This window comes from Lagopus muta, chromosome 4, assembly GCF_023343835.1.
Source record: "Lagopus muta isolate bLagMut1 chromosome 4, bLagMut1 primary, whole genome shotgun sequence".
In the NCBI taxonomy this organism is placed as follows: Eukaryota; Metazoa; Chordata; class Aves; order Galliformes; family Phasianidae; genus Lagopus; species Lagopus muta.
In genome coordinates this window covers 59509243-59535690 of record NC_064436.1, presented here as the reverse complement: position 1 = coordinate 59535690, position 26448 = coordinate 59509243, and the positions used below count along the sequence as shown (strand labels likewise).

Sequence of the window (26448 nt, the reverse complement as noted above, 5' to 3'; positions counted from 1 at the left end):
GTTGTATCTTGGGATAATGAGATTGATACCACTGCCTTAATATGTTTTGGAGAGAGTACTCACTTGTGTTTATAAAGATGTAATATAGCTAATATATATTGCATATAGTTTGTTTTACATCTAATAAAATATTTTGTTTTGCAATATTTTGCCTTTTTTATTTGTTTCATTTCCATAACTACTCCTTTCCTGCATGTGAAATCACTTGGTATGTATACTACAGCCTCGTTTGGCATTGCTTCAATTAACACACCTTCTCACATCTTGCATGCAGTGAATTCTAAAGATCTGACACATCCATCACATCAATGTATAATTGCTTTTAATTACACTGATTTAAGATTGACAGCAGTAGTATGAAGTAAAATGGTATCAAAAGAACAAAGAAGTTTTTAAATAGTTTTTCTTACCTGAAATATATTTTCTGATGGTATAAGATGCTCATGGGATGAAAATAATTTTCACCACTCAGAAGAAGGAAAATAAACCTCTAAGAAAGTCAGCGTTAGAGGTGAGGCACGAGTACAATTTGTGGAAGTGGGAAGTTGCCCATAGCAAACTTCTTTAACAAATTCTGTGAAATAACTGTGAAATTACTGTCATGAATAACAGTTTGAACACGTAGCCTCTGATCACAGTAGAAAACAATGGTCCTCGTTGCCTTGTAAACGAGACCCATGTAAAATTCAGTGTGAGTAAACAGCTTGTGTGAGATGCAGTCGCACAGTCATACTGTCTGATAACATGTAGTTCAATATCAGAGATCATCAGCCATCTGAACACCATCTTGAATAAACTCCCGGAACTCTCTGAGTCACTTCTCCATAATTTTCATCACCCAGCACGTTTCACCAAAAATCTTGGCATGTGTAACTTTTCTGATAAAGATGAAAACGTCATGTCATCCTGTTGTGTGGACATTTCTCTTTTTCTTTTACCTTTGATATTTCTTAATCTATTTTTAATCATTTATTTTATCAATCATATATCATAGTATATTATATTTAAAATTAAGAATTTACGTTATTAGAATTTCAGTACATGTTCTGGAAAATAAAAGTACTTTCTAATATATACTCTTTATATTTTATTAAGCAACTGTAGATTAGAATGCTGAACAACTGTAGATTAAAATCCTGAACAATTCAGCTTTCAGAATTTCAGTTACCTTAGAATCTGCTCATTAAAATGTAAGTGTTCTTAGAAGTACAGCAGTCTGAAAAAATGCCCTTGAAAGGAAAATTGCTTCAAAACATTCTTCAGGAAAGTATTTTCCACATACAAAAATCACTTGAAAAGTAGTTCAGTTTAAATGGTCTAGTTTCATTATCTGCCAAATATTTAAGGACTTATTTCACAGGATAACAAGGGGAGTATTTTTTGTATGATTGCAGTAAATGACATTTTTCCTTTGTGGGCAGGCATTTAGACACAAACGTGATTGACAACGTGAATGCTTCAGTAAAGTCATGAACAATTCTCATAACCAGAACATTTTTTTCAGAACACCTAAACTGTGTCAGATAAAAATTACATAAATGTAGAAAACAGAACCAGTTCTACATAATTTAACACAAGCAAATCCAGGTGAGTTTAGTGTAATAGCAAGTCACTAATTAAAAAAAAAAAAATCTAAATTGGTAATTGAATTTGGAAAAGAATTAAGCTTCTGTTTTGTCTCTGAATAGCTAGGTCACTTAAATCCATTTCAAAATTATGCTGCTAATAGAAAAATTATTTAAAATAGTGATTATGCGATGCAAAAATATACAAAATGAAGAGATATTTTTCCCTCCATATTGTTGGTCCTAGCTTGATTAGTCAACGAACAAGAGCTGCTGTACTTTGTAACCCGCTTAAGTGAATGGGCGCTTCCCACTTGTGATTACCAATTAAAGCACCTCCTTTGTGGTTTAGAAATCAGGTAATGCTTGAACAGAACTTACTAAATTTGCAGCAACTCTCTTTCATTAAAACTGAAACTGAAGGCAATGTTGGCAATGCCTCTTGTTAGGAGAGGAAATCCAGTTTTTCTCACTTGGGTTCCCATGGCCATAGTGAGCTTGCTCATTGTGCATCCTAGTGCCTTGATTTGCAGTCTTATTCCAGTCATTCCCAGAAATATCTTGAAATTTCACTTAAGTAAGGTCTTATTTGTTGTTTTATTCTCTTTTTGTCTTCTGAAGAAATAATAGGTTGATATTTTGAAGAAACACATGAGAAACAAGTAGATGGGTTGGATGAGAATTTATAATTTTTTACTTTTGGCATGAAGGCATATTGCAACATCTGGGATTGTGCAGTGAATAAGACAGGATTTTACACGTTCTAATCCAAAGGATAACTGTAGAATAGAGTAGATACAGAGCTTTAATTTTTTTTAGACGGAATACATAACCATATTACTTGGTGACAGAGTTTACATTTTTTCCTGCAGTTTCTTATTGCTAAATGATCACTTTTGTCTTGAAAGAGAACAATAGTAATATAAGACCGTAACTGGAATTAATTATTGCAATAGCTACAATAGCTCCAGTCAGTAATTTCGGCAACATAAAAGAGTTTCTTCTACTGAAGTGTAGGTATTTGTTTTGCAAACTCTTTGTGTACATAGAATCAACTGGAACTCAAAATTATTTTGTGTGCTTAGCTAAGCCCAAAGTCTTTCAAGTATGGTGAACACAGGAGGAAATTCCACAAATTTGGAATATGAAAAAAAATCTGTGTTTTTAATGTACAAGTCTTTTTTTTTTTTTAAAATGTGAGATATGTGTTAACCACGCATCTTGTTTTTAAATAAAATCTTTCCTCAGGAGAGAGAACGAAGGTCGCCAGCATTTAATCTTCACTTAACCACCTTCCCTGAAAACAATGGAAGCGCGCTGCAACTGTTCTGTCAGCATGAAGGAATAAAGGTATATGTTGGGCATTAGGAACTGTTGGATGGCCGGAATGAAGAACTTAATATTCAAATGATTGGTTTTCCATTATTATTATCTTGCTGTAGGGAAGAAAATCTGAAAAATAAGTATAGTAAGAAAATACATTTTCAACTTGGTAACGGGCTTCATAAGAATACGTTGTGGTCATTTGTAAGGCTTTTGTAAATGAAAATGAAGACTGGTCAGTTTACAAGCTCTTTAACAGAAGGCTGGTTTCTGTTCAGTCCCTTAATAAGTGTAATACTATCAGTAGAGGAAATCGACTGAGAGTGTAGGCTGTGTAGTTCTCTCTCTCTCTTATATATATATGTATATACAGGGAACTGAATCTTTACAAAAAAATTTAAAAGTCACTCTAGTCATGTCCCTAAATCACATTGACTCTCATTAACTAACATATAGTCACAGACGAGTTTTGGTTGGAAGGGATTATAAAGTTCTTCGTGTTCCAACCACCAAGCATATCACCTTTCAAATAGAGCCTCCAGAGGATGCCAGATCTGCTGTTAACGTATCTGTTTTTCTAATTTGCATGTTGACTGTAGCTGGTACAGGATTCATTTTTAACTATTGTCTTCTGCTGCATGAAAGATTTTTATTTCTTTCTTTCTTTCTTATTATTTTTATTACTTTTTTTTTCTTTCAATTCTTTCAATTTATTTGCCTGGAAGCAGAGATGGTCAACTCATATGGGCATATTAAATTGTTTGCTTTTAAATGTTTTCAGTTTCAGAGTGATAGAAAATCTGCTTTGAGTTTTAAATATTTCTTTTTGCTTCTTTGTGGAAATTAACTAGAATGAGAATTTTGGGTTTAACAGGGCTAAGAACTGGCATGTCTTACTGAATTCCAAATCCTCACCAGTGAAGGATCAGCTAAAGTTTCTGTTCAACATTGTCATCATGATTCTGCTGATCAGAATTATTAGCTTTGACTTCAGTTCAGTCCAAATACAAGAGTATTTTAAGCTCTGCTCCATTCTAAAATTATAATGTGCGCTGTTTAGTAGCTGCTGTGGCATGTAGATGCAATGCTGCAGTGTTGAGGTGGATGGCAAGAGAGGAAGTGTACTTCCCATGATAGACAAATGCAATACATGATTCCTTATTGGAGCCAGAGTATTCTATTTTATACAGACTCTCTTCCACAGCTGTGTCTGATTTTCAGGCAATCTTTCAATTCCTTATTAAACCTTACTCACTGGAGTCTATTGGATGTGGAACAGTGAGCAAATATATTCTGATATAGTTATGTACTTTGCAAGCACAGCTAATTTCACTTCAAAGAAATTGAAAGATCACTCATCCTGACTTCTTGTACCATGCAACTGCATAGCACACAGATGGAAACCAGCATGTAACATGCTGTAAGTAATGAAACTAATGAGCCAAGGTACAGCCATTGGGGAATGCTGATCTCTGCTAAGAAGTGCTGAATATGAGAAGTTGAAGGTGCCAGCATTATAATGGCTGTCTTTTTATGTGTGTATATTAAACATTTTTGGACTAACATCAGCCGGTCTGTACTCATCCAATCAAGCCTTCTTACCTTCAAAAAGCACAACTGCATACAAGCAGTCAAAGGAAATATCCCTGCTCCACAATAATCTGTGCGCCAAACTTGAAATCATTCTAGTATGTGTTGTTATCACAGGTTAAGCAGTTCCAGGAACCTTTCCAATAACTTTTTACAGTAGAAAATAGAGTTCTGCTGCCTAGGAATGGTCCTTGGCACTTTTAAATCTCATCATCTGTGGATGTATTCCTCCTCTTTTTTTCGTATCAGTGAAGTGTTTGCCTTGGTTGCAGTGACTGGTTGCTGTTCTCTGTGGATACGGGGGTGACTGGCAGAGAAACGTGGTTTTCTACTCAGAGAGGTTGTGAGTTAGCGGTTTTTGCAGGAGCACATTTAGCCCTCTGTGCACATTCCCCTCTGCCATGAAAACACTGATCTGGAACTCTTCTGTTTTGCTCAAGCAGAGAAAAAACAACAACATACCTTCTTAGTTATTATTTTACTGTCCCTTTAATTTCTATGGCCTGATGTGCTTCACACTCCACACCAAACTGTGAGGGGGAAAAATAAAGGTACTTTATGCCTGCTTATCATTTTTGTTCATGCATTGTTGTACATCAGCAGGATGCACAGATCTCAGGGTAGCTTGCTGTATTCAAGTGATATTTGACTTTGTTTCTGAAATTATCAGTAACGCTTTTGTAGTTACGATGCAAAACTCACGTTTAACTTATTGGCGTTTCAAGACTCTGCATGCAAAGGTGCCTAAAATGCAGCATGTAAAACTGTTTCTCACCTTCTTTATAAAAAATAGTATTGAACATCTTTTTCAGGATGTGAATATATCAGAACTCATGAAGAAACTAGATATTCTTGGAGATAATGGGGTAATGATTTTTAATTTTAAATGTAATACTAGCTTTATTGTTGTTTACAAGCAGCTGGGCTTTTTTTCCACTGCACAGAATAACACATAAGAAAATGTAGAGTGATTTTTATATGTCTCTACTTGTATAAAAAATGTGAATCATCAGACACTACTTATACAAAAGATTTCAGATAAATTGAAGTTAAAGTGTATTTCCTCAAGGCAGGATTTGATCATGGCTGAATGACTTGAAAGAAAGGACTCTGTAGTAGGTGCAAGAATGAGGCATAAAGCAGCCTAGGGGAGAAAATCAAGGGAGTCAAAGCCAGAACCAGTTCGTCATATTTATTGCACTAATTTTAAGTTCCAGATCTATTTTTTTATGCTGCAAATTGTGTGGCTACTTCTATAGGAGTTGCTCTTTTATATGCCTTTAAGGAATAGAGGCGTGGCTCTGAACTGGACTTGATGGAACCTTCACTGCTGTATAGCTATATATATAATATAGCAAACTGCTATTTTGTATGGCTAGAAAAAAAATGTCAAAATCCTTGACAAAAACAACTTGGTTCTCATGAAATAATAAACAGATGCAAAAGAACTGTTGAATGATATGTTGAATTAGTGCAGAGATTAAGCACTTTTCTAAATTTTCAGTCATTACACTTTTTCTGAACGTGTTTATAAAGTACTGAATGTAACTTGTTTACTTTGATTCTCTACATTGCAGTTAAAATTCATCACTTGTATTGAAGAATGGATTTCCAATCCAATTTAAAATGCATTTTTTTGTATTTTAGAATTTGAGAAATGAAGAACAGGTTGCAATAATCCAAGCTGGGACTGTACTTTCTCTCTGTGAAAAGGTAGAACTCAGTAAAAATTTTTGTCTGCCTAAAAGACCAACCATGTCTGCTGAGATCTCATGTAGCTTTGTCAGAGAAGCATGATTTTTCTGTCAAAGGGATCTGGACAGGAGCATATATTCATCCTCACATGATTTTATTGGGATTGTGATGTTTTAAGGTATAATCTAACATTCAAATGAGATCAATTTAAAAAATAAAAACTTTCTCTGGAGTTATGTCTTAGAATAAGTTACTAAAAAGCCTCTGGACGAGAGCAGCTTCATTCTGAGAAAAGCCAACATTCTCCAGGGGACTCTTCTGGGCTGTTGCAATGTTCTCTCTAAGTCACACTATTAGTCCACTTTGGCCCACTTCTATGCATGACAGAGAAGCCTGAATAGCCCATGGTCCTTTGATCTGTATAGTGGGCAAAAATAACAAAAAAGTGCAAGTCACTCAACGACTACTTACTTCTCCAGTTACAGACTGAACATAATCTACGTACGAGTAATGATGACACTTAAAATGAACTAAGAATAACTTACCTTCTTGTTTTTTTTACTGAAGGAACTTCACCCCTTCCTTTCATAGTTAACTACAAAATCTTTCCTATGCTTTTAAAATTCATAAACAACAGTTTAAAATTGAAATCCGAGCATTTTGTTGAATAAGTTATCACTGTTTTAACTGACATTATTTTATTAATCTATTTATCTTAGTATCTCAACTTAGGTAATCTAAATAAAGCAATTTAATAATTATTAACTTAAGTGAGTAATTAGTATAAGCAAAAAAATAATAATGAGGAAGATGGCTAAAAGAGCTTTTGACTGTACTATAGCATGAAAAACATGAGATAATGTTCACTGCCCTTTAAATTCAGTAAGTGGGAGAAGGCTGATTAGGAAAGATAAGATATGGCCAGCCTTTAGGGTGGGACTGACTTATCATTACTTAATTAAATAAGTCCTTGCATAAAAACTGTCACTCGAATTAGTCAACTTTTTAACTGGTGTCAGTGGTGCAGCTTAGAAAATTCACTCTTATCTGTAAGTTATTTCCAGTAGCAATAGATCACAGCATTAGTTTTGTAAGCAGAAGTAATTCTTCAAATTAATAGAAACATAAAATTAATGGCAGTAAAAGTTGTGCTTAAATTTCATTTCAAGTAAAATAGTGAAGTTTTTTTGCTTTGTTTTTGTTTGGTTGGTTTTGTTCATTTGTGGGGTTTATATGGCCATTTCCTAGTTTGCATTAAAGGATTTTTATGGTCATTTTACCATAGAATCCAATTTTTATAGAAACTCAACACTCATTCAGAAAGTTGGAGTCTTTCATTTTATCTTTCCTAGGCAAATAGACTACATTAAATGAATGAAATAAAAATTGTTCATCTTTGGACTTTTCTGCAGTTTCATTCAGAGCGTCACAGTAACCTAATAAGCACCACCTGGCAGGCAGTTAAATGAAAAGAATACTCTGAGAACCATGAAACTTTTTGTCCTTTTCCTGGTGGGTACTTGAGGTACAACCTAATCAAATAACTCCGTAAGAAAGCACTATCCATATCCAAAATTTACCAAGACAAGGAAGACAAGGAATAGGAGAAAATAGACCTATGCTGTCTTCAAAGTAAGAAACACAATACCACACATTTTCTTAAAATTCTATGTTTTACGGCACACGTTGGGGGAGATAAAATGCAAAGTAAAATACAAAATCTGATAAACAAGATTAGATTATTGCTTTAATGTAAGTCCTATTGGATGCATTGACAATTTAAGTTAGAAGAAATCTAAAATAAATCTATGCCTTTTCTCTTGTAATGTAACTATCTCAGATGTCCTGCTATGTGAGGGACAGGTCCTTAGTTATGAGAAGCTGTCATATGTAATCACCTTATAATGAAATCTTTGATACAGCAAAGGCATTACAGACATAGATATGCTAGTTACATTCATGTCTGCTAGTTATTCATGCTTAATGTTTATTTCAATCAAATCTATCATACTCAGCCATTAGCAGTAATTTTTTTGGAAATCAAGCAAAGAAGGTTTCTGGGTACTGCTGGAACATTACCAGGAGCTTGCTTTGAATGCTACAACTGATTATGACTCATAAATACTTGCTTGTCCTTTTGTGCCCCTTGGCTCCAGAATGACTTGCATAAGAAGAACTGAATCAAAATTTAGTTCTGCATGTCACCCATACGTTCAAAAAATTAGACCTCTAATTCTTGCAAACAACCTTTCATTTGCTCCTATTGAGGGTTACTGTGAGAGATGATGAGTACGTTCAATTTCTATTGATTTCAAGGGTTCCAAATGCTCACTGTCTTGCAGAATCCTTTATCAGTGGTGCAGTTTTGTTTAGCAATATCTTCCGTCCATCACCTTCAAAATGAAGAACACAAAGATTATGATGAGAACTGTATATGAGGTTCCTGGTCATTTCTTTCAGCTTTGTATTCTAAAACAAACATACTAAGTAGGTAAAACAAGACTCATTTTTTTATCCATCAAACTCTTGAATAGTGAAAGATCCAAAAGCATCAATTCATTAACTCACATTTTGCTTATTTGTAAAGCAAAATCCTAAATTTAAAAAGTTGATGTGTAATTCTTATTCAAAGAATTAAACTAAGTAGGAGCAATCTAGTAAAGTCATAATTATTCATCATCAGTGGCAAAGCTGTGGTTGGACTTAATTGGAACTGGCCCTTGGAAAAGAAGCATTAATCTAAACTGTGCTCTCTGAAAACACTGATCCTTATTGTAGACCAATAAAAAAGAAAATAAATGAGTACACACAGAGCATTCCTACTCATTCTGATAAATTCTGAATATAATATAGTCCTGATGATTGTTAATTAAGTAATTAAGCAAGTACCTTCTATATCTGCACTTAGCTTTTACGATATGTAAAATCTTCATCCTCTTTTTTTTTTTTTTTTTTTTTTTTGCTTATCCCCACAATAAGGGTTTTGTGAGAGCAACAATGTTAACTTCTGTGTTTTCATTTTATTATTTCTTCTACATTACTGATGTTTTAGAAGTGTACCTACTATCAGTAAAGTATCAACTGCAAAATAAAGGCTCAAGCTTGCCACTTTGTCTTTTGTTTGTATTGTCTTCTGGGAAAGTGCAGAGCTAATGCCATCATAATGTTTTTACAAATCAAGACAACAAGCACTGATATATTAAGCTGGGAAAAATCAGGTTGATTTTACATTGTTCACCAAAGTCAATGTTGAATTTTACAGGAGGAAGGAGTCTCTAGTTGTTAGAAGATAATCTCCATATTACTTTTGACTATGTTTCTACAGTCTTCCATTCTGCTTGCTTTCACAACCTGCTTAGTCATGCATTACTTCAAGTGAATAGATTAATATGTCTGAAATGTATGCCTGGGAACTTTGGGAACAAACTTGGAGAATGTTTGGTGCAAATTTTTCAAAAGCTCTGTTTTTTCACTTCTCATTTTCTCCTTTTTATATTGCTGTGTTCATGTAGTGGTTAAAACAGATAGAGGGAACAGAAGCTGCGCTGACACAGAAGATGTTAGACCTGGAGAATGAAAAGGTAAGGAAAGAACACCAAAAAAGTAATTCATTTGGTTAAACTCATTTCAAAAGCAAGTTGAAACTTCACCACAGGTTGCTTTGCTGCCTTTCTCTGCTTTACTGAGATTGTTTCATGGTAGAATTTGCAAGAGATATCCAGAACTGTTTCTTGCTTGTATTCTTTGGAGCGGGATGGAAGTGTCAAAGGCAATCTGGAGCAAAAATACTAAAATAGACACAAAATAGTACACAAAGGTATAACCTTACAGAGCAGATTAACTGAACAATGTGAAATTGTGCTTTCTCTTTGCATTAATTTGTCTAGCAATAACATCTTTTTAATCATGCTAGAAGAATTGTCAAGAATATTTCTTTGTTCTCTGATATTCAGTCTCTGGACAAATTGTAAAGACCTTCTTTTACTCTAGATTGACACCCTTACCTTTTCACATGTTAAGCAAAGAGTTTTGAAATATTTGCTTCTTTTTATTGGTTTGCCATGCCTGCTGTGCTTTTCATCTTCAAATAGCTTTACAAAAACAATTTAATCCTCACCATCTTTTCCAGGTAGATAGTAATCAACATTACATGCATCTTAGAGAATAGGAAACAGAGGCAGAGAGGTTAAGTGATTTACCCAGAGCCACTGAAGAAGTGTACAGAAAGAGAAGTGCTCAGACTGTGTTGAGCATAGCCTATGATGTTGGCTTTATTTGAATATAAGTATCCTTCCCACATTTAGCATTTCTATTTTTAATTCATTATGGAAAAATGGGAAAGTTTTAGAGAGGCAAAGTGCCCAGAAATATTAGGTTTCTTTATAAATAAGGAATTGGAAAATGACAATTTCTTTCTAACTTAGTTTATCTTCCCATTTAATGTCTGTATTGCTTTTAGATGTTGCTCTCTAATTGTTAAAATAGCAATCTGAAAGTCTTAATTACTGATGGTCTCTAAAAACTGAATTGTGAAATGAGTTTAGAAATAACATTCTATCGTGCCACTGGTCCAGAAGTACTTGGAGCTCATGTAAAGTATTCAAGATCTCACTCTTGGTCTCTCTCTCTCGCTTTCTTGGCTATCTTTTACAATGGCTTTTGAAGAGGTAATATGACCCAGAGCAGCTGTGCTGCTATTCTGGGATCTACTGGTAGCTTGATTTTCTGTAGTCTTGGGCAAGTCAGTTGACTCTACTGTGAGCCACTTGTAAGCAGCTTCAGACCAGGCCTGTACTTTACTTTGCTTTACACATTACATACTCTACAACAAACATGGAGCTGTTGCCATAAGCTATCTAAGAAAATAATGTCACCTGGGCAGTTGAGCTGGGATTCGATATAGTATCTAATACCATATTACATTCTTCAGAATGATGTCGGGAAGCAGGTTCTGCAGCACCTGCAAGAGACCCCTGTCTTTCTAGACAGATCACAGATCCTGTCAAGCATTAATTTGTGGATCAGGAAAGATTTCTTTTAAACCAGATGTTTGCAGTGAGAGTTTGCCATCAGTATTGTTCACAGCTATGCAAATTTTACACTGGCATATGCATGTCATGTGCAATTCCAACAGTTTTTAAATGTTTGAAGGTAAAATTTGACCAAGTAGTTTACTTGGGTATAATCCTCAATATTTTTTTGTATTGTCAACATATATATAGTTTGCAAGCAAGTCCTTCTGTTATAGGAAATTGAAATTTATTGAAAATGGTCGTAATACTAAAATAAATTGATGGATGTAACAAGACTGGAGACATTTGCTTTATATACTAATAAAAGCTAGAACAAACATATTAAGATTCCTGTATAAACAAATTGTGATTTATTCTATGTATTACATGCTATATGTATGTCTGCATGGATTGCAAGTGTTTGTTGAGTAGAATCAAACTTTATGATACTAAATTTGATCAAAAGGCCTTTGCTTTCTACCTAGAGAGGAAAATTAATAAAATGTATTATTTTATGTTCTACTTACTATCACTGAAGCACTCTAGAGGCGTGTTTTTCTTGTAGTTTGACTATTCTTCAAACTGTTTAAATGTTCACAAAATCATCCTCTCAGATTCTGAGTTTCACTGAAATATCAGCTATAAGTTATTAATTCTGTGGAAGTTAGTTCATTTGATTTTAAATATATACAAATCCTTGGCATGTCAAAAACTTCTTCAGCTCTGCAGCTATAGTCACTTAATCTCTCTGGGCATCACATTACCTATTTTGAATTGGCTTCCCACCTCTACAAGCTGAAAACTGAATTTGTATTCCTGTTTCATTAACATGTCATGCATTATTGCTGCGAGATCTAGCTCGGGCCATGCACCTTCTGATATTCTTCCTGGAAGAGGCTAAACAACACAGATTTTGGGTTGTCTCATGATTTCCTTGAGGGTCATACTGGATATTTTCAGAAAACCATTCAAGTGCCCTCACTGCTGTTATCACCACCCCTTCCTTGACCTATTTGTTTGCACATAATTGACACTGGATCCATGCATGCACGTTTGCATCCACCTCCCTACCTTTGGTTGCAACAGATCAAGGAAGCGTTGTACGCTGATGTAGAGGTCTGTACTATTGGGTACAACTGGTTGATAGCACGCACATATTCTAAGTGCCTCTGTTGTAAATTTGATATCCAAATATCCTTCTGATGAATGTTGTCACTGACTACGGCTTTTCTTTTACTTACAAGCGGAGAGTTTACATGAAAATGATGGCATTTATGATTCTTCATGAATTAAGATAAAGTACAAACACTTCCTTGCTTTTATTGTTTCTTAGGACCTGTTCAGTAAACAGAAGGGTTATTTAGAGGAAGAACTCGACTACAGAAAACAAGCGCTGGACCAGGCATACATGGTAGGAAAAGAACAGTCATTCAATTTTCATGTTTGAACAGATTTGGTAAAATATTTTTTTTCTTTTCATTTTAATTCTTTTAATTTACCTAGTGTTCTACCAGTCTGGGAAATCAAGTGCTACATAAATGAGGACTTAGGAAAGGAATTGTAGTATTTAGACGTGTCATGTTTTTTTGTTTTTTTGTTGTTGTTTATAAATTCTAAAATGCATTAAATTGTTGTTAGTACATCTAGAATGGTAAGAGCTGGTCTGTCTGTGCATGAAACTATCCTGATAAAATATACCAGAAATAACTGTAGAACTCCTCCAGTATTACTTTTCCCTAAGCATTTGTGAGTATTGCTGGGAATGCTTATTCTTCCTATGCCCTTTCTTGCTGCGCTGTGCTGTCCTACCTAACATTACTTTTCCTAGTTTTCAAGTGGAATGCTACAACCTTGCCTTTTCTCAGGCTATGCAACACAAAATGAAGCCTTGGGAATGATCTAGGAATTGGCAAAACCACACACTTCACTTTCTTAGTAGTGAGACTTCAGGAAATCAAAATATAATGACACAAAGAACTGTTTATATATCATAAATATTTCCTATGGGGAAAATACTTTCAGGAAAGGAGCAAGGTCTCGTGCTCAGAGCAGATGACAGATGGAAGCAAGCAGGCTCTATTTCTAGCACCGTGACCTTGAGCAAGCCATTTAACCTCTCTGTGCTGCTGCTTATGCATCACTAATATGGATAGAATTACCTACCTTAAAAAGGTGTTAAGAGGGCTAAAAGGATGTTGTCAGATGTTTTTGAACTAAATAGCATTCTATATTGTCTTGTAGAGGGAAACATAGAAATATGCTAACCACAGGAGCAAGAGAAATACTGTCATGATTCCTTTCTTTCTTTCCTCTTGGGAATATGGTTCTCCAGACAGGTTCTCCTGTGCTCTCTGCTTTGTCAAGTGCTTCAGTTTGAGTTGGTGTATTAGATTCTGATTAGCAGTCTGACAAAGAGTGAGAGATTGAGGAGATTAGTGCACCCTGCAGTGTTTCTCTCCTCGTTGCTTGCAGTCATAGGTAACTAAGGGAGTGAAGTCGATATTGAGCAGTGGATAGCAGGACAGTAAGGCCAGAGAGAAAAGGCACTACTATTTTTGTTGTTCACAGCTTTTTTTCTGTATGCTACGGGCTTTTCATTTTGTAGAGTGACTTAGCAACTCAGTCGCAACAGAAGGGAAACTTTCAGTTTTCGGTGATTTTGTAATTTTCGGTATCGGGGGTCTGGGTGTCTTGTCGCATATTAAAAACAGACCTATCCCCCAGGAAGAAATTAATCATTTAGTAGAATAGAAATCAGCCAGGTGTGTACTGGTGCTGGGTGGTTCTGCGCACTGTGTGTGGAATGCTCCTCACTGCTCATGGCTGCTGCTTTCTGTCCTGTTCCTGTCTCGTGTCTGTGTCCTTCCTCCCTCCTGCCCACGGCTGTGCTCGCTGGCCTTCTCCTCGAGCTGCGGGTGGGTTGTGTGCTTGCTGGGTTCAAACGGCAGCCTGTCTGTATGTGATTTGGGTTGCCTTAGAAAATCCAGGAGCTGGAAGCCACGCTGTATAATGCCCTGCAGCAGGACACGGGAAGGCGGGCGAGCGAATCGCTGACTGAAGCCCAGAGGGAGGATTTGCGGGCTGCTGTGGAGAAGGTGCGGCGGCAGATCCTGAGGCAGAGCCGTGAGTTTGACAGCCAGATCTTGCACGAGCGAATGGAGCTTCTTCAGCAGGCCCAGCAGGTAATCCCCGCTCTCTCTGCACCCTCCTGTCGGCGTTACTCTGTGGTGGCTGCCACTGCCCGTACAGCAGCATCTCACTGCAACTTGTCAAGTAGGGCTTAGTGTATACCTTGCACTGCTCCCTCATCAGGGAGATGGGCAGTGAGAGGACACTGTGGGCCTGGGCATGGTATGCACGCAGAATGAGCCACTGTCTCACCACAACGTCCTGTTGCACAGTCTGCTTCTTGTGCGTAGAACTACAGTCATCCACAGGATTCCATGGGGGGGATTATTGCGAGTTTAAGGCTTATGTTAGGAAAAGCCAGAATGGAGGGAAACTTGTATGCCTTAACACTATGAAAAGTATTAACAAGCCTTCATTAACAAGCCTTAGCATTGGTTCAGAAATGCCTTGTCTCCTTCAGCACAAACACAACATAGATGGAGGGAAATTCCTGCCTTGTGGAAGTGTGGTAATTGTTTATTAAATAATCCTTTTGTATGATGATGGGTCTTTCTGTTCAGATATTCATGGAGAGAAGAGAACTGCATGGCTTAGTGAGTTAATTATTCCAATAGGAATAATTCCTGTATGGCTCCTCATTATAGTAACATCTGGAAGATGCAGCCAGATGTTGTAGGTCTTGGAGACTGCCCTCTGGTTGCTCTGGCTGCTTTCTTTGCAAATCTGTAATCATGTATTCAAAACATACTATGCAAATGCATGCAGGACATTATTGCTATTTCAAGTACTGGTTACTGGGTTAGGAATTACATTTCAGTTTGGCTCAAGCTCTGTTTCAGTTTGCTTTGTAGATTAATACCGACTAGATTGGTATATTATATTAGTTCTAGCACTGTTGTGTTCATCTTCTCTCATCCGACAGTGATGAGAAATGCTGACAGTGTTTGAATTGAGCTCTCGCTTTCTAAAAGTCTTCTTTTTCTTACTCCCTCAGTATGTTCTCTTGGTTTGGGAGATGTAACACTGAGATCAGGAGGGTATGAGCAACACTTAAATCTTTGTTAATGAGTGTCCAATCAGTGAAGGTGTAAGAAGGCTGGAGAAAGTAGACACAAACTAGTTGTAAAAGTGTCAGAAAGGAAGAGTAGATTAAGTCTATGAAATTTGATCAATTAAGATAGAGTCAGAAGTTATGTGCTTAATGTTATTATCATGGCTGAAATTACTGAGAATTAGACAGAATTTTGATTTTTTTTTTTTCAGAACTAGTAAATACTGTTTCTCACTGACATTTAGTAGGAGTGAATGGATTTCTGTGTTGCCACTGATTAGTGAGTACAGCATCAGTCTTTTTACCTCTTGTAGTAGCTCTGAAAGTTAAAATAAATAAATAAATCTCTTTTTGGCTCTAAGCAACCACAAATCTATCTTTGCTCAGAGCCTTTGAAGAAATACCTTATACATCTGAGGAATACATTATTAATTGTATAAATCCCGTTTATCTCTCATAGACACTTATTCAGTCAGGCGCTGCTGAAGCTCATGGCATTTCAGATTTTCTTTAGAGTTTGTCTGTTGCTGGATCTGACAGATGATAAGGTTTTTTTTCTGATATTTGCAAAAGTGAGCTTCAGAGGAGCAGATCACTCTTTCTGAACACTTTGTTCTAAGTTCTCTACATCTAAGTGATATAAAGTGTGAGATTTTTTCATCAGACTAGATACTATCTGGTCCTTTGTCCCTGTCTGGCATGTACTCTTTGAGGGACCATAACGGGCTAAGACCTTTCTGTAGTCCCACTGTACACCTGGGCAGAGATCCTGTTTAAGCATGACATTGACAAATAGGTTTTACTAATAGGAGTAGATTTGTAGACCGAAACACTTACTTCCAAGGACACTACAGCTATACTAAGTGCATTTTAGATGTTTTCTTTGGGTTGTGCTGGGTTGTTAGTTTGGTCCCATGTATTGCTCACTGAAGATATGTTAGAACATACCTTCATTTCAGTCTGGTTTATGTATTTATGGATTGCTCCACACATTAAAGTCAAACATGATGGATTATAGAATGGTTGGAGCTGGAAGGGACCTCAAAGATTCCATCTGCTGCTGAGGGCAGGCTGCCCAGGGCCCCACCCAAACCAGCCTTGAATACCTCCAGGAACATCCACAACTTCTCTGAACAACGCATTCCAGCACTTTGCCACCTTTTCAGTGAAAATTTACCCCTGACATTCAGTGAAAATCTCCCGTCCTTTGGTTTAGAACCATTGTCCCTTATCCTACAATGGATGAGACTTCTCTTCTGCCTTAAAGCAAAATGGTAATGTAAGCATAGCCTCATTAGCCATGGATATTTATGTATCTGTCTCCAGACCCACATTATAGTGTGTCATTGGAATTTCGTGTTGTGCCCATCTCAACATACTTATGTTGCAGCCCTGCAGGACATGTTAAGCTAATTCTGCTGCCTAATAAGAAGCTAAGCATTTTAGTCATCTATTTTTAACCTCCTGTTGTTGACAGGAAAAATAACGTCAAAGATGGCAGTTAATTTCCCTAAAGTATGGAAAGCAAGCATATTGCATTTGAAATTCTTTACTCAGTTTCTTCTCAGTTGTTTTCTTCCTGAGGTTTGTATTTGTATGGGACCAGTGGTCAATGCTGTTAATCTAGTAGTTGTGTGCAAAAATGTACAGCTTAAAAAGACAACAGAAAAATAAACAAAAAGCCATAGTATGGAACAGTAGTGTTACAGGGCTAATCCTCACAGGACTAAATGTGTCTGCCATAGCTGGTGGCAGAAGCTGAAATGCTACAAAAAAGAGAGCACCTTGGAGTTGTCAGTCTTCATATAAGAATGAAGCTGTTCTAAATGTGCTAAATATATTTAGATGCTACATTAAATGAGTGTCCTCTTTTCTTGATGAATTTATGGATACCAGAGGTTTTGTGGACACAGGGTTGTTAGCAAGCACCAACTACACTGTATTCTGGCAAAAATGTAGTCAAGACTTGTTCACATTTATGCACTTTACGGTGCTTTTGCTGTATGTACCGTTCTTTATCTCCTGAAATGGAGGATAAGGAGAATGACATGGCAGCATGATGGGCCTGCTGGTTTTACAAAGAAAGGCAAAGGTTTTTTTCTGGAGAATATACTGTCTGAAAAGGATGCAGACATGCATGAATAAAAATTGTCCAAAGTGAGCCTGTGCTGCTTTATGTGTGCTCATTTGTGTAGGTATGAAGCCCTAGTTTTTAGTCACTGTGTTTAAACGTTTGAATGCAATAAACATGTTTTAGGACGTTAAGCCCTGTTTTGCTTTGGAAGCTCTGTTCATCTTGTGCCTGTTTAGCCTCACATTATGATTATTAGTGTATAAATAAAATCATTCATGTGTATCCAATATGCATGAAGGAAACCAGGCTTCCGTGGAACCAAATCAGACAAACGCTGATTAGATCTGCTTGCTAAGACATACAAACTTTTACTAACTCAGAGAGCAACATGCAGATCTGGGGGACAGACCTGTGGCTGAAGCATAATGACAGTATTCCTTTCAAGTCATTGATGGTGTTTTGATTTCCATCATCCCCTCTGTTTGTGAGAGGCAAGATATGTTAATTAAAAATCTGTCACAAGCAGCTTGTGCTATTTGCTCCTAGCCATAGGGTGCATGCTGCTCCACTGCTGTTCCTGTATTTGTTATATTGTATGCTATAGTCTTTTTATGAGCTTTTGTAAGCCAGTGTATTTCTAACAGGACTTCTTTTAAAATTAACATGTATGCTTTAGCCTGTGCAGAGCTGTGAGTTTTGTGCACTTGAGAAATTATGAGGATTATTTCTAGCTGGTTTTGTGAGGGAGGGGATTTTACATAAATAACATGCTTCACAGTAAGCATTTTCTCAAAAGGAGAAAAATGTGGTGGTGTAGCTATAAAAATCCTCTCCTAGAAAAGATTACTTCAAGTAGAGCAGTACAGTATATTTCTGAAGTAGTGATATCAACTTCTTAATCAAGCAAGCTCTGTTGACTTTTTTTTTTTTTTTTAATTAAAAAAGTAAGAGCCACGTTGCTGGATCTCCTGAAAAAACGCTTGTGTATTAGTTTCCTGATGAAATTAGTAAATTTTAAAGGTCAAATTTTGCTTTATTATTTATCATATGGTATCTTTATTCCAATTACTGGGTGTAGCTCATTTCTGCAGTAAGAAACTGTGGAAAGTGATGGGAGCCAAGTTCTAAATCAGGATAGATTAAATTACATTTCACTGTTGGCTGTCATACATCAGGAAAATATATAATAGAATCAGAATTTATTCTTGATTTCATTTAAGTCATTTTAAGTACAAGAAACTAGAAAATCCTTGAAGAACACCAGATTGACACCACCTCCATTCCGAAAGTGCTTGCTGCCAATTAGAAAGGATGTGGGAGACAGATTTTATGAATGTAATCCAATAATTTCCCAGATAAGTCTTAACATTGCATAAAGTTATTAGAAAAAAAAAAAAGACCTTTTTTCCTCTGAGTTGCTTTGTAATCACCATACTAAGCTGAGGTGGGGAGAAGACTCTAGTTTAGTTCTAAACTCAGTTTAGAATATTGCTGGGTGAAGCCCATTTTCACAGAGTAAAGGAAGTCGTCATTTCATTCCTCTGAAATGCTGAGGGCATCCAAACTCCAGCCCCAAATAGAATATAGCTGTAAATATTTTAACTGTGTTTTCTTGAAGCCTTTACTCCTATGACCAGGCAGAATTATTCATCAGTGATATAAACACAAAACACCACTTTGCACGTTTTACTGGAAGAAGGCACAGGACAAGAGTTCTATGAGAAAGCAAGAGACCTTACTGCTTATAAGTTAAGCATGGTGGATGCTACTCCACTGTGAGTTCTTCCTGCTAACTCATAGGTAGAACAATTTTTCCATACTATCATGTAGTACGTGGGAGGGAACACCTTGTTCACAAATGCATAGGATAGAATGTAATTGTGTCCATATGACTCTATTAGCACAGCTATTCAGAATACATATTTGTTGTTATTTTGTTTTGTTTTAGGGTTTTCTCTGAAACCCATCTTTTAATAACATTAATTTGTTGAAATATCAATTGCCTGTGTGAAGTTGGAACCTGAGATTTGCTGCTTGATATATTAATGATGCTCAGGTAGAACTTGGATAAATTCAGCAGTTATTCTACTTCACTGTATAATATGTTACGGTTGATAAACCATTTATTTTTCACCTGGGGAGAATTGTTAAGACTTAATGTTTAACTGTGGAGGTTCTGGAGAGTCAGAGAGAGATGGATGCTTATTTTATCAAATTAGAGAGGATGCTATGCTTGGTGTAGCTTGGTGACAGGCATGAGAAGGTCTTATCTTTAGTTTCTCCTCTCTGGCATGTTGCCCTCTGCCAGTCTGTGACTTGGTCAAAATCCCACAATTTTGTCACAGTCAGTAAGGCAAAAGTATTACTAAGATTACTTATGCATTAGTGGTTGGGGTAATTCTCAGCTAATTTACTTCTTGATAGATATCATCTGTTTTAATGCTTTAATTTTAAATCTGAAGTGTCATGGTGCTAGCAAAGTTCATCTCCATTTATTTGCATGCAGCTGTGTGAAGATGAATTCATAGGACAAACAAGGATTTTTTTGCAGTCATTAATGTTTGCAGTTGGGAAATATTCACTGTTCAGTGTACAATAGATTATTGGTGATGGTGCATTTTTGGTATTCACACGTGCTTTTGGAGCTAACTGTAATCTATAGTCATGAAGCATATCATGACTGGGTTAATGACAGTTGACCTGTGGTATTGATTTACTACGCAGAAGTGAATATTGAGTCTTTCAAACCATCATTGCTGCTGTAAAAACAGCAGCATAATAAAATTCTGTTAGTTCCCACAGATGAGAGTTAATTTTAGTCATTTCTACATTTTTATCTTACAGTGCTTTGTTATATATGTTTTCCGTCTGTTTAGGCTTCAGATCAAACCATGCTGATTTGCTAATTGCTTTAGTGATGCTACTTGTCTGTGTAAGTGATGATAGCTGTACTGGTGCAATACCTACAAATTGTAAATGAAAAATCTGCTGCTTTTGCCTTTAGTGAGGTTTGATTCAGGTTGTACTCAAGTGAAGAGCAACTGCATGCCTGAAAGTACGAACAGAATCTAGAAAACTCTCACCTGAAATTTGAATGCTGAAATTCTGAATGCCCTGTGTTTCTTAGCAAGGACAGTGGGAGGCTAAGAAAGAAATTCTAAAAACAGAAAGAGTACTGGAGTATATAGAAAATAGAAGGTGTAAAGAGTGTAGGCTAAATGTACTTTCATATGCACAATTCATGTATATATCATGATAATTATTTACCTTGAAATTTTCTATTTAAATACAAGAATATAGATAACAAGAATCTAGCGCTAACTGAAAAAAATATTTTAATAATAATAACGTTTCTGGACAGTCAAGGAGTCAAGATATTGAATGTTTGGTCTTCTGAGTTCCCACAGACTTAGAATAACCACTTGGTATATACTTAAAGCTTAAATGACTTCAGTAATAAATCAAGTTTACTAGTAAATATTAAGCCATATCTTCATGTTTAGTATCAGCTTATAAAAAACATTTATTGTAAGGGAAATGCATTTATAAAATTCACTGGTTTACTACCATGTAATTGAGTACATGTTAACTTCCGTGCTGAAAGATGCATCAGTGGAACTGCTAAAAGATTCATTCTCTTCAGGAGGGCAAATAAAGCAATTGCAAAGTGTGTAACAAAGCTTAGTAAGAACAATTCTCCTACTTGAGTAATAATCAATTGAATTATCATGGTTGAGACTACAGAACACAGAAAGGAATGGGGTTATTACCTGCTCTGTAAAGAGTTAATGATAATTTTGAGAAGTACAGAGTATCAAAGATGATGTAATACATTCAACTGGCCCAAAGTTTTTGTTCATGAAGTAAAACAAGATGGCAACACAAATAGGCTTAATTTAATGATACTACAGTATGCTTGTTTTTTTCCTTGTGTTCAGTATGCAAAATCACAATTTAGGAATATGAAACTAAAGGGAATATTTGGATTCCTAAGCCTACATCTCTTACAGTAGCAGATACAACAGCTTGAGTTAATGTGTGTGACAATTGTCCCATATGTATTTCATTGTATATACATTATAATCCTTAAAACAACTGCTAAAATACGTTTGATTTAAATATATATTATGTTCTTATTTTTTCATTAAGGAATTTTATCCATCATCTAAGTGATTTGAATAACAGCTAAAAGCATATCAGTTTATATGCATCTTTGTTTAAATTTGTACACGTACCATAGTTACACCACTGTTCACTATTAATTACCTTACTTACCTGCATCTTGATATCCTTGAGAAGCTGCTTAAAAGAGTGATATAATGAAAAAATATTCTTGTCTTTGTTCTTGATGATATGCTAGATTCAAAAATTCATCATCTGATATAGTCCATCCATGGTGCACATCCTGTAAATGTACATCAGCGTGAACCTTTCCAACATTTCAGAGCCAAGGACATAAGCAGCTTAGCAAATCCTCCTTTGTCTGCTTTGTGCTAAAATTATCAAATTGTTTTCTTTGATTTGCTGATGGACGTAAATCCAATAAGAGTGGGTCACAGGAACTATTAAGGTGATTTCTATACCCCTGATTAGAATTGCACTGTTGTGTTCTTGCAATGATAGCAGTATGACAAAAAGTGTATTTTGCAGGCAGATAAATTCTGATGTAGCTGCCAGTAAAACAAAGTTTGTTCCTATGGGCCTTTTACTTACTCTTTTTCTAGAAAACAAGAATGTTGGGTCTGCAGCTGGATGAACTTGCATGAAGTCTCATTGTTTCAGCAGCTGAAATTTGCCATAGAATTTTCTTTCCTGGTAGCATTTTCCCCAGCTAGCAAATGTCCTTGAGGACTTGAAACCATCCAAGGTGTTGGTTCAGGACTGAGAACAGTTGGCTTGTGCTACAAGTGAATTGGAGAGGACAAAAGACATAAACGAAGATGTTCCATTTCGTTTACAGCACATCCAATATGCATAGCTATCCGATAACCAGGAAGCATCAGAATTCTCAAAATCTGTGTTTCCTAATAAAAAGGAAGCTGAGAGATAAGGTAAAAAGCCTGACTGTGTGAAATGAATTGCATAATTGCACAGAGGGATGGCCATTTCTCATCAGAATTTGACGTATCATGAAAGAAAAACTAAGAAATTTAAGAAATCTACACATGTTCATTAGATGGAAAATTTGCACGTTGGCTTTTCTGAGTAGCAAGGCACTTCTTTACACTTCAGATCTTTCTTTGTAATGCAAAATTTCCTGAGATGTCAAAGTCTCAGAATGATGACAAATCATCTGTGGGCTGATTTATTACCTTCAGAATAAAAATGAAGGCTCTATGATTGAAATACAGGGCTCACTGATCTCACTGGGAGGATTTCCATTTATTAAGTGCTCCTTTAGAACGGGTAGTGTATTCATGGAAAAGATACTTAATGTAGATGGATTGCTAATACCAACTGTGCATACATACTTCATGTGTACTATGTGGGATGTAATCAACTTTTTTCTTAATTGAGCAGTTTTTTCATACTTGTTAAAGCATTCAATGATATGAAGTATCTGAAGTGCAATATCATTTTCACTACTAGCTTTGTTATCTGTTCTTCTTTACTCCATAAGGCAGGTTTTTAAACCTGTGCTAATAGAATTTATCTGTTACTCAAAGTGGAGTAATGTTTCCAGGTGAATATCCATCTTGCTGATTGCATTTCACATAAACCTTGATTCCTCAGATGGTCCAGAGGTGCTTATATCCTTGAGGTTGCTGTACAGCCACGAGAACCAGACCATACTGAAAATTAAAGAAATTTCCCTTTGAAATGAACACCTAGCATATTTAACTGGTTCTCCATTGGCAGTACATTAACATCCTTCCATTGAACCTCACCTCTGATTTGAATGGTCTGCAAGGAACCTGCTGCCTTTATCTCAGTGGTATGCTCTATTCATATCTGTGCTGGCTACTCATTATTACAAGGTGTTTTCTCAGAAGTACTGAGGCACTGTGGAACTGTCTATGCTTTGTGAAAGGCAGCGAGATACAGCAATGTTATGCACTTCCATCTTGGTGCCTCAGCCCTCTATTACCTTAGAAGTAAGAGCTGAGTGTCTGAATTTCTGAATTTCCCTGACGTTACTGGAAGATACACAAAGGCACTTGCCATCCAAATTAACCAAAGTGAAATAACTACTTAAGTAAATAACTGCATTCAAGAAGTGCATCTTGTTTCCCAGAAAGATGGACTTTCCACCGTGAGGTGAAAAAAAATGAAGGTTATGTGCATTTAAAAGAAATACACACATTAAGAATCTTATGCTTGGGAAAAATACTCAATTTGCTTCTTTTAGGCAGTTTGACAGCCCTGAGTGTTTGGTACTTGAGCAAAGTTTCCATCATATGCTTATCACTTAACTATTGTCTTCAAAGAATATTTATGCTTTAGGTGCCTTAGCCTTCTGGATGTTCTTTCTCTTAGCTTACCATTAGTTTATCAGGGTGAATGCCATGGGACTGAGTGCCACCTTCCTTTGCCAAACTACTACTAAAAAATAATTTATAATGGATCTTAAATGTCTGTTCAAATTGCAGTTAAGTAATAAGGCGCATATTGCACATCTTCAGCATGTTTTTTCTGTGTCTGACTGGAAATGCGAAAGGATTTCCAGGAGGAGCCTGGCTGCTGACTGAGCAGTTCTACTATTGCAGCATAGCTTGGCTGGTAGAGCCATCTGCTGTTACCTTGGGATGGCAGCAGGCTGGCAGCCCCTTTTGGCTGCTCACAGGGCCCTGAAGAGCAGTGGCAAGAAACTGCTGGCGGAACTATGATTTATCAAGTAGTTTTTTTCTGTACTAAAATGGATGCTTGGAAGACATACATGCAGGTGAAGTGGTAACAGACTATTCACAAATCTGCCCATCCATCATCCTAAAGTTTTGTGAGTTTTTTATTTGCTATTGCAGGTTGAATGGCAGATCTGTATTCAGTATTTTGGTAGATTGGTTGTGAATGCAGGTGTGGAGCATAGTATTAAGGACCCATACCCTAGCACAGCCCTCTTCTTTTTTATGGTTATATTCTCATTGTGCTGTTTCTTTTCAGCTTTTTGTTTGCCAAAGCAGCTCCTTTGTCTGGCCTTGTGATTTGACAACACAGTGTTATTCTCAGGAACCCTGCCAGTTCCAGAAAGCACTCATGGGGCTAATGGGCAGCTATTGACTGCAGTAACATAGGAGCTGCTGGAACCCAGCTTGAACACTACTTTGCTCTGTCCCTCATGCCTACTCTGATTGAGGCCAATACCAAGGCTTTTCATGGAAACATAATTACTGTCCTGCTTTCAGATTTTCCACCCTTGTCTTCCACCACCTTCTAAAATAATGAAAATAAGCAAAAGAACAATTTGTAGGTATCTTCTCAACCAAGACGTCTTAGTGTTTTAATAGCACTGTACCATAGATTTTACTGGTTCTTCACACAGTCTGCTGTTCTGTAGAAATTACACTGGTTTTAAACTACCTTGTTCAAGCACAAAGCCAAAGGTATCATTGTATTGAAATATTTATACCTCCATAAGACACAGTAGGAAATCTTGACTTATCATCAACTTAAAGCTATAGCATGATAGTAGATGGAAAATCCTGATAACAATAAAATATTTCTGCATGATTTGTTGTTACAACTGTGCTTTGCAAACATAAACAAATCAGAGTTCATTGAAAGCAACTAATCAAGTGCTGTGAGGATCTGAGAGTGAGTCCACAGATTCTTGATTGCAAACACTTGCAAATAAAAGGAAGAGTTGATAAAGATGTAAGCATTTGTACTGAATATCAAGAAGTTCTGACTTCAGTCTTAATTAGGATGTGTAATTTTTTCTGTATTTTCTCTCAGTGGTTTATTATAGCTCATGACTGAAGAACACATGTTGGTGTTTCTAGAAGATACTCTTATTTAAGCTATTTTTATTTTATGTATCTTATGTGTATTTTTGAAGTCATATTCTGCAAATTATTATCTCACTATGGTCAAGATAATGCTATAAATGCAGATACATGCACAAGGGGAAAATATGTTTATTTTGATGTATTAGCTACTCTACGTGAATTTAAATCTCTGTGTTGATTTTGTTGTGTTTTTTTTCCTGTTGCAAAATTATTTCTGTATTTTTAAAGGCATCTTTTGAATTACATGGAAATAGGTAATGAATTGAACAAGATATTTCAGGATACGTAAATAGCTGAGCTGGACTGACCCTGTGCAGTCACGGGATGTTGACTGCAATAGTGACACCCACTTCATCCCCCTGGATAATCCTCCTACCATACTCCAGGGCAACACGAGCAAATACGTGCAAATAAACAGCACCAAGCTTTTATACAGTGGTGGAAAATTCCAGCCTACTGTTGCTTTTTAGAACAAATTCTGTCCTGTAGGTTTGAACTCTAGTTCTTGTAGCAAAGGTACAGTATATTATATTGAAGTTTAAGTCTTCTGTGTTCTATTGCCATTGCCTTTTCCATTCATGTAAAGAGAATGACGGCTATTTAAACATTTGTATTCTTACTTCAGCATGTCATTTTTAAGTGGCAAACTTGGAACAGGTCTCTTAATAGACATATACGTGTGTATGTTTGTGTATATATATAGAAACATCTGCCCTACAGGCAATATTCACTCTGTTTATGTCTGCCCTACTGACACACATCTTGTCATTTCGAAGATTTTCTGTAAACAGATTTTCACACATATGAAATGCAGCCCTGTATGTATTCCTTTTTAATTTCTAGGTTGTCTTGGTATTTAAACTGATTCTTAGGAACGCATAATTTTTTCCACCCTAAGACTCTTTTCACTCACCTCTAATGTAGTTGCACCAAGCTTAACAGTTATGACGGGTTATAGGTGAGAACTGCAAAACAGAAAACTCAGCCTTCATTTTTAGAACTATTCCAAATAACTGGAGAGAATAACTGAATAGCTGTAATCTTCTGAAAAGATTAAAAATTC

The 26448-nt window shown here is 36.3% G+C and overlaps 1 protein-coding gene across 12 annotated transcripts in view; it reads left to right on the top strand.

Annotated features, from left to right (window-relative positions):
- JAKMIP1 (janus kinase and microtubule interacting protein 1) overlaps nucleotides 1-26448 on the top strand; it is a 130452-nt gene that overhangs the window by 98496 nt on the left and 5508 nt on the right. For 7 of the 12 annotated variants that reach the window (XM_048943136.1, XM_048943132.1, XM_048943138.1 and 4 more), the window contains 6 exons: nucleotides 2814-2915; nucleotides 5291-5344; nucleotides 6126-6191; nucleotides 9686-9754; nucleotides 12519-12596; nucleotides 14164-14367. In XM_048943136.1, coding sequence (XP_048799093.1) covers nucleotides 2814-2915; nucleotides 5291-5344; nucleotides 6126-6191; nucleotides 9686-9754; nucleotides 12519-12596; nucleotides 14164-14367 — 573 coding nt within the window. The remainder of the gene's footprint in view (nucleotides 1-2813; nucleotides 2916-5290; nucleotides 5345-6125; nucleotides 6192-9685; nucleotides 9755-12518; nucleotides 12597-14163; nucleotides 14368-26448) is intronic. The other 5 variants (XM_048943142.1, XM_048943143.1, XM_048943140.1 and 2 more) reach the window with 4 other exon arrangements.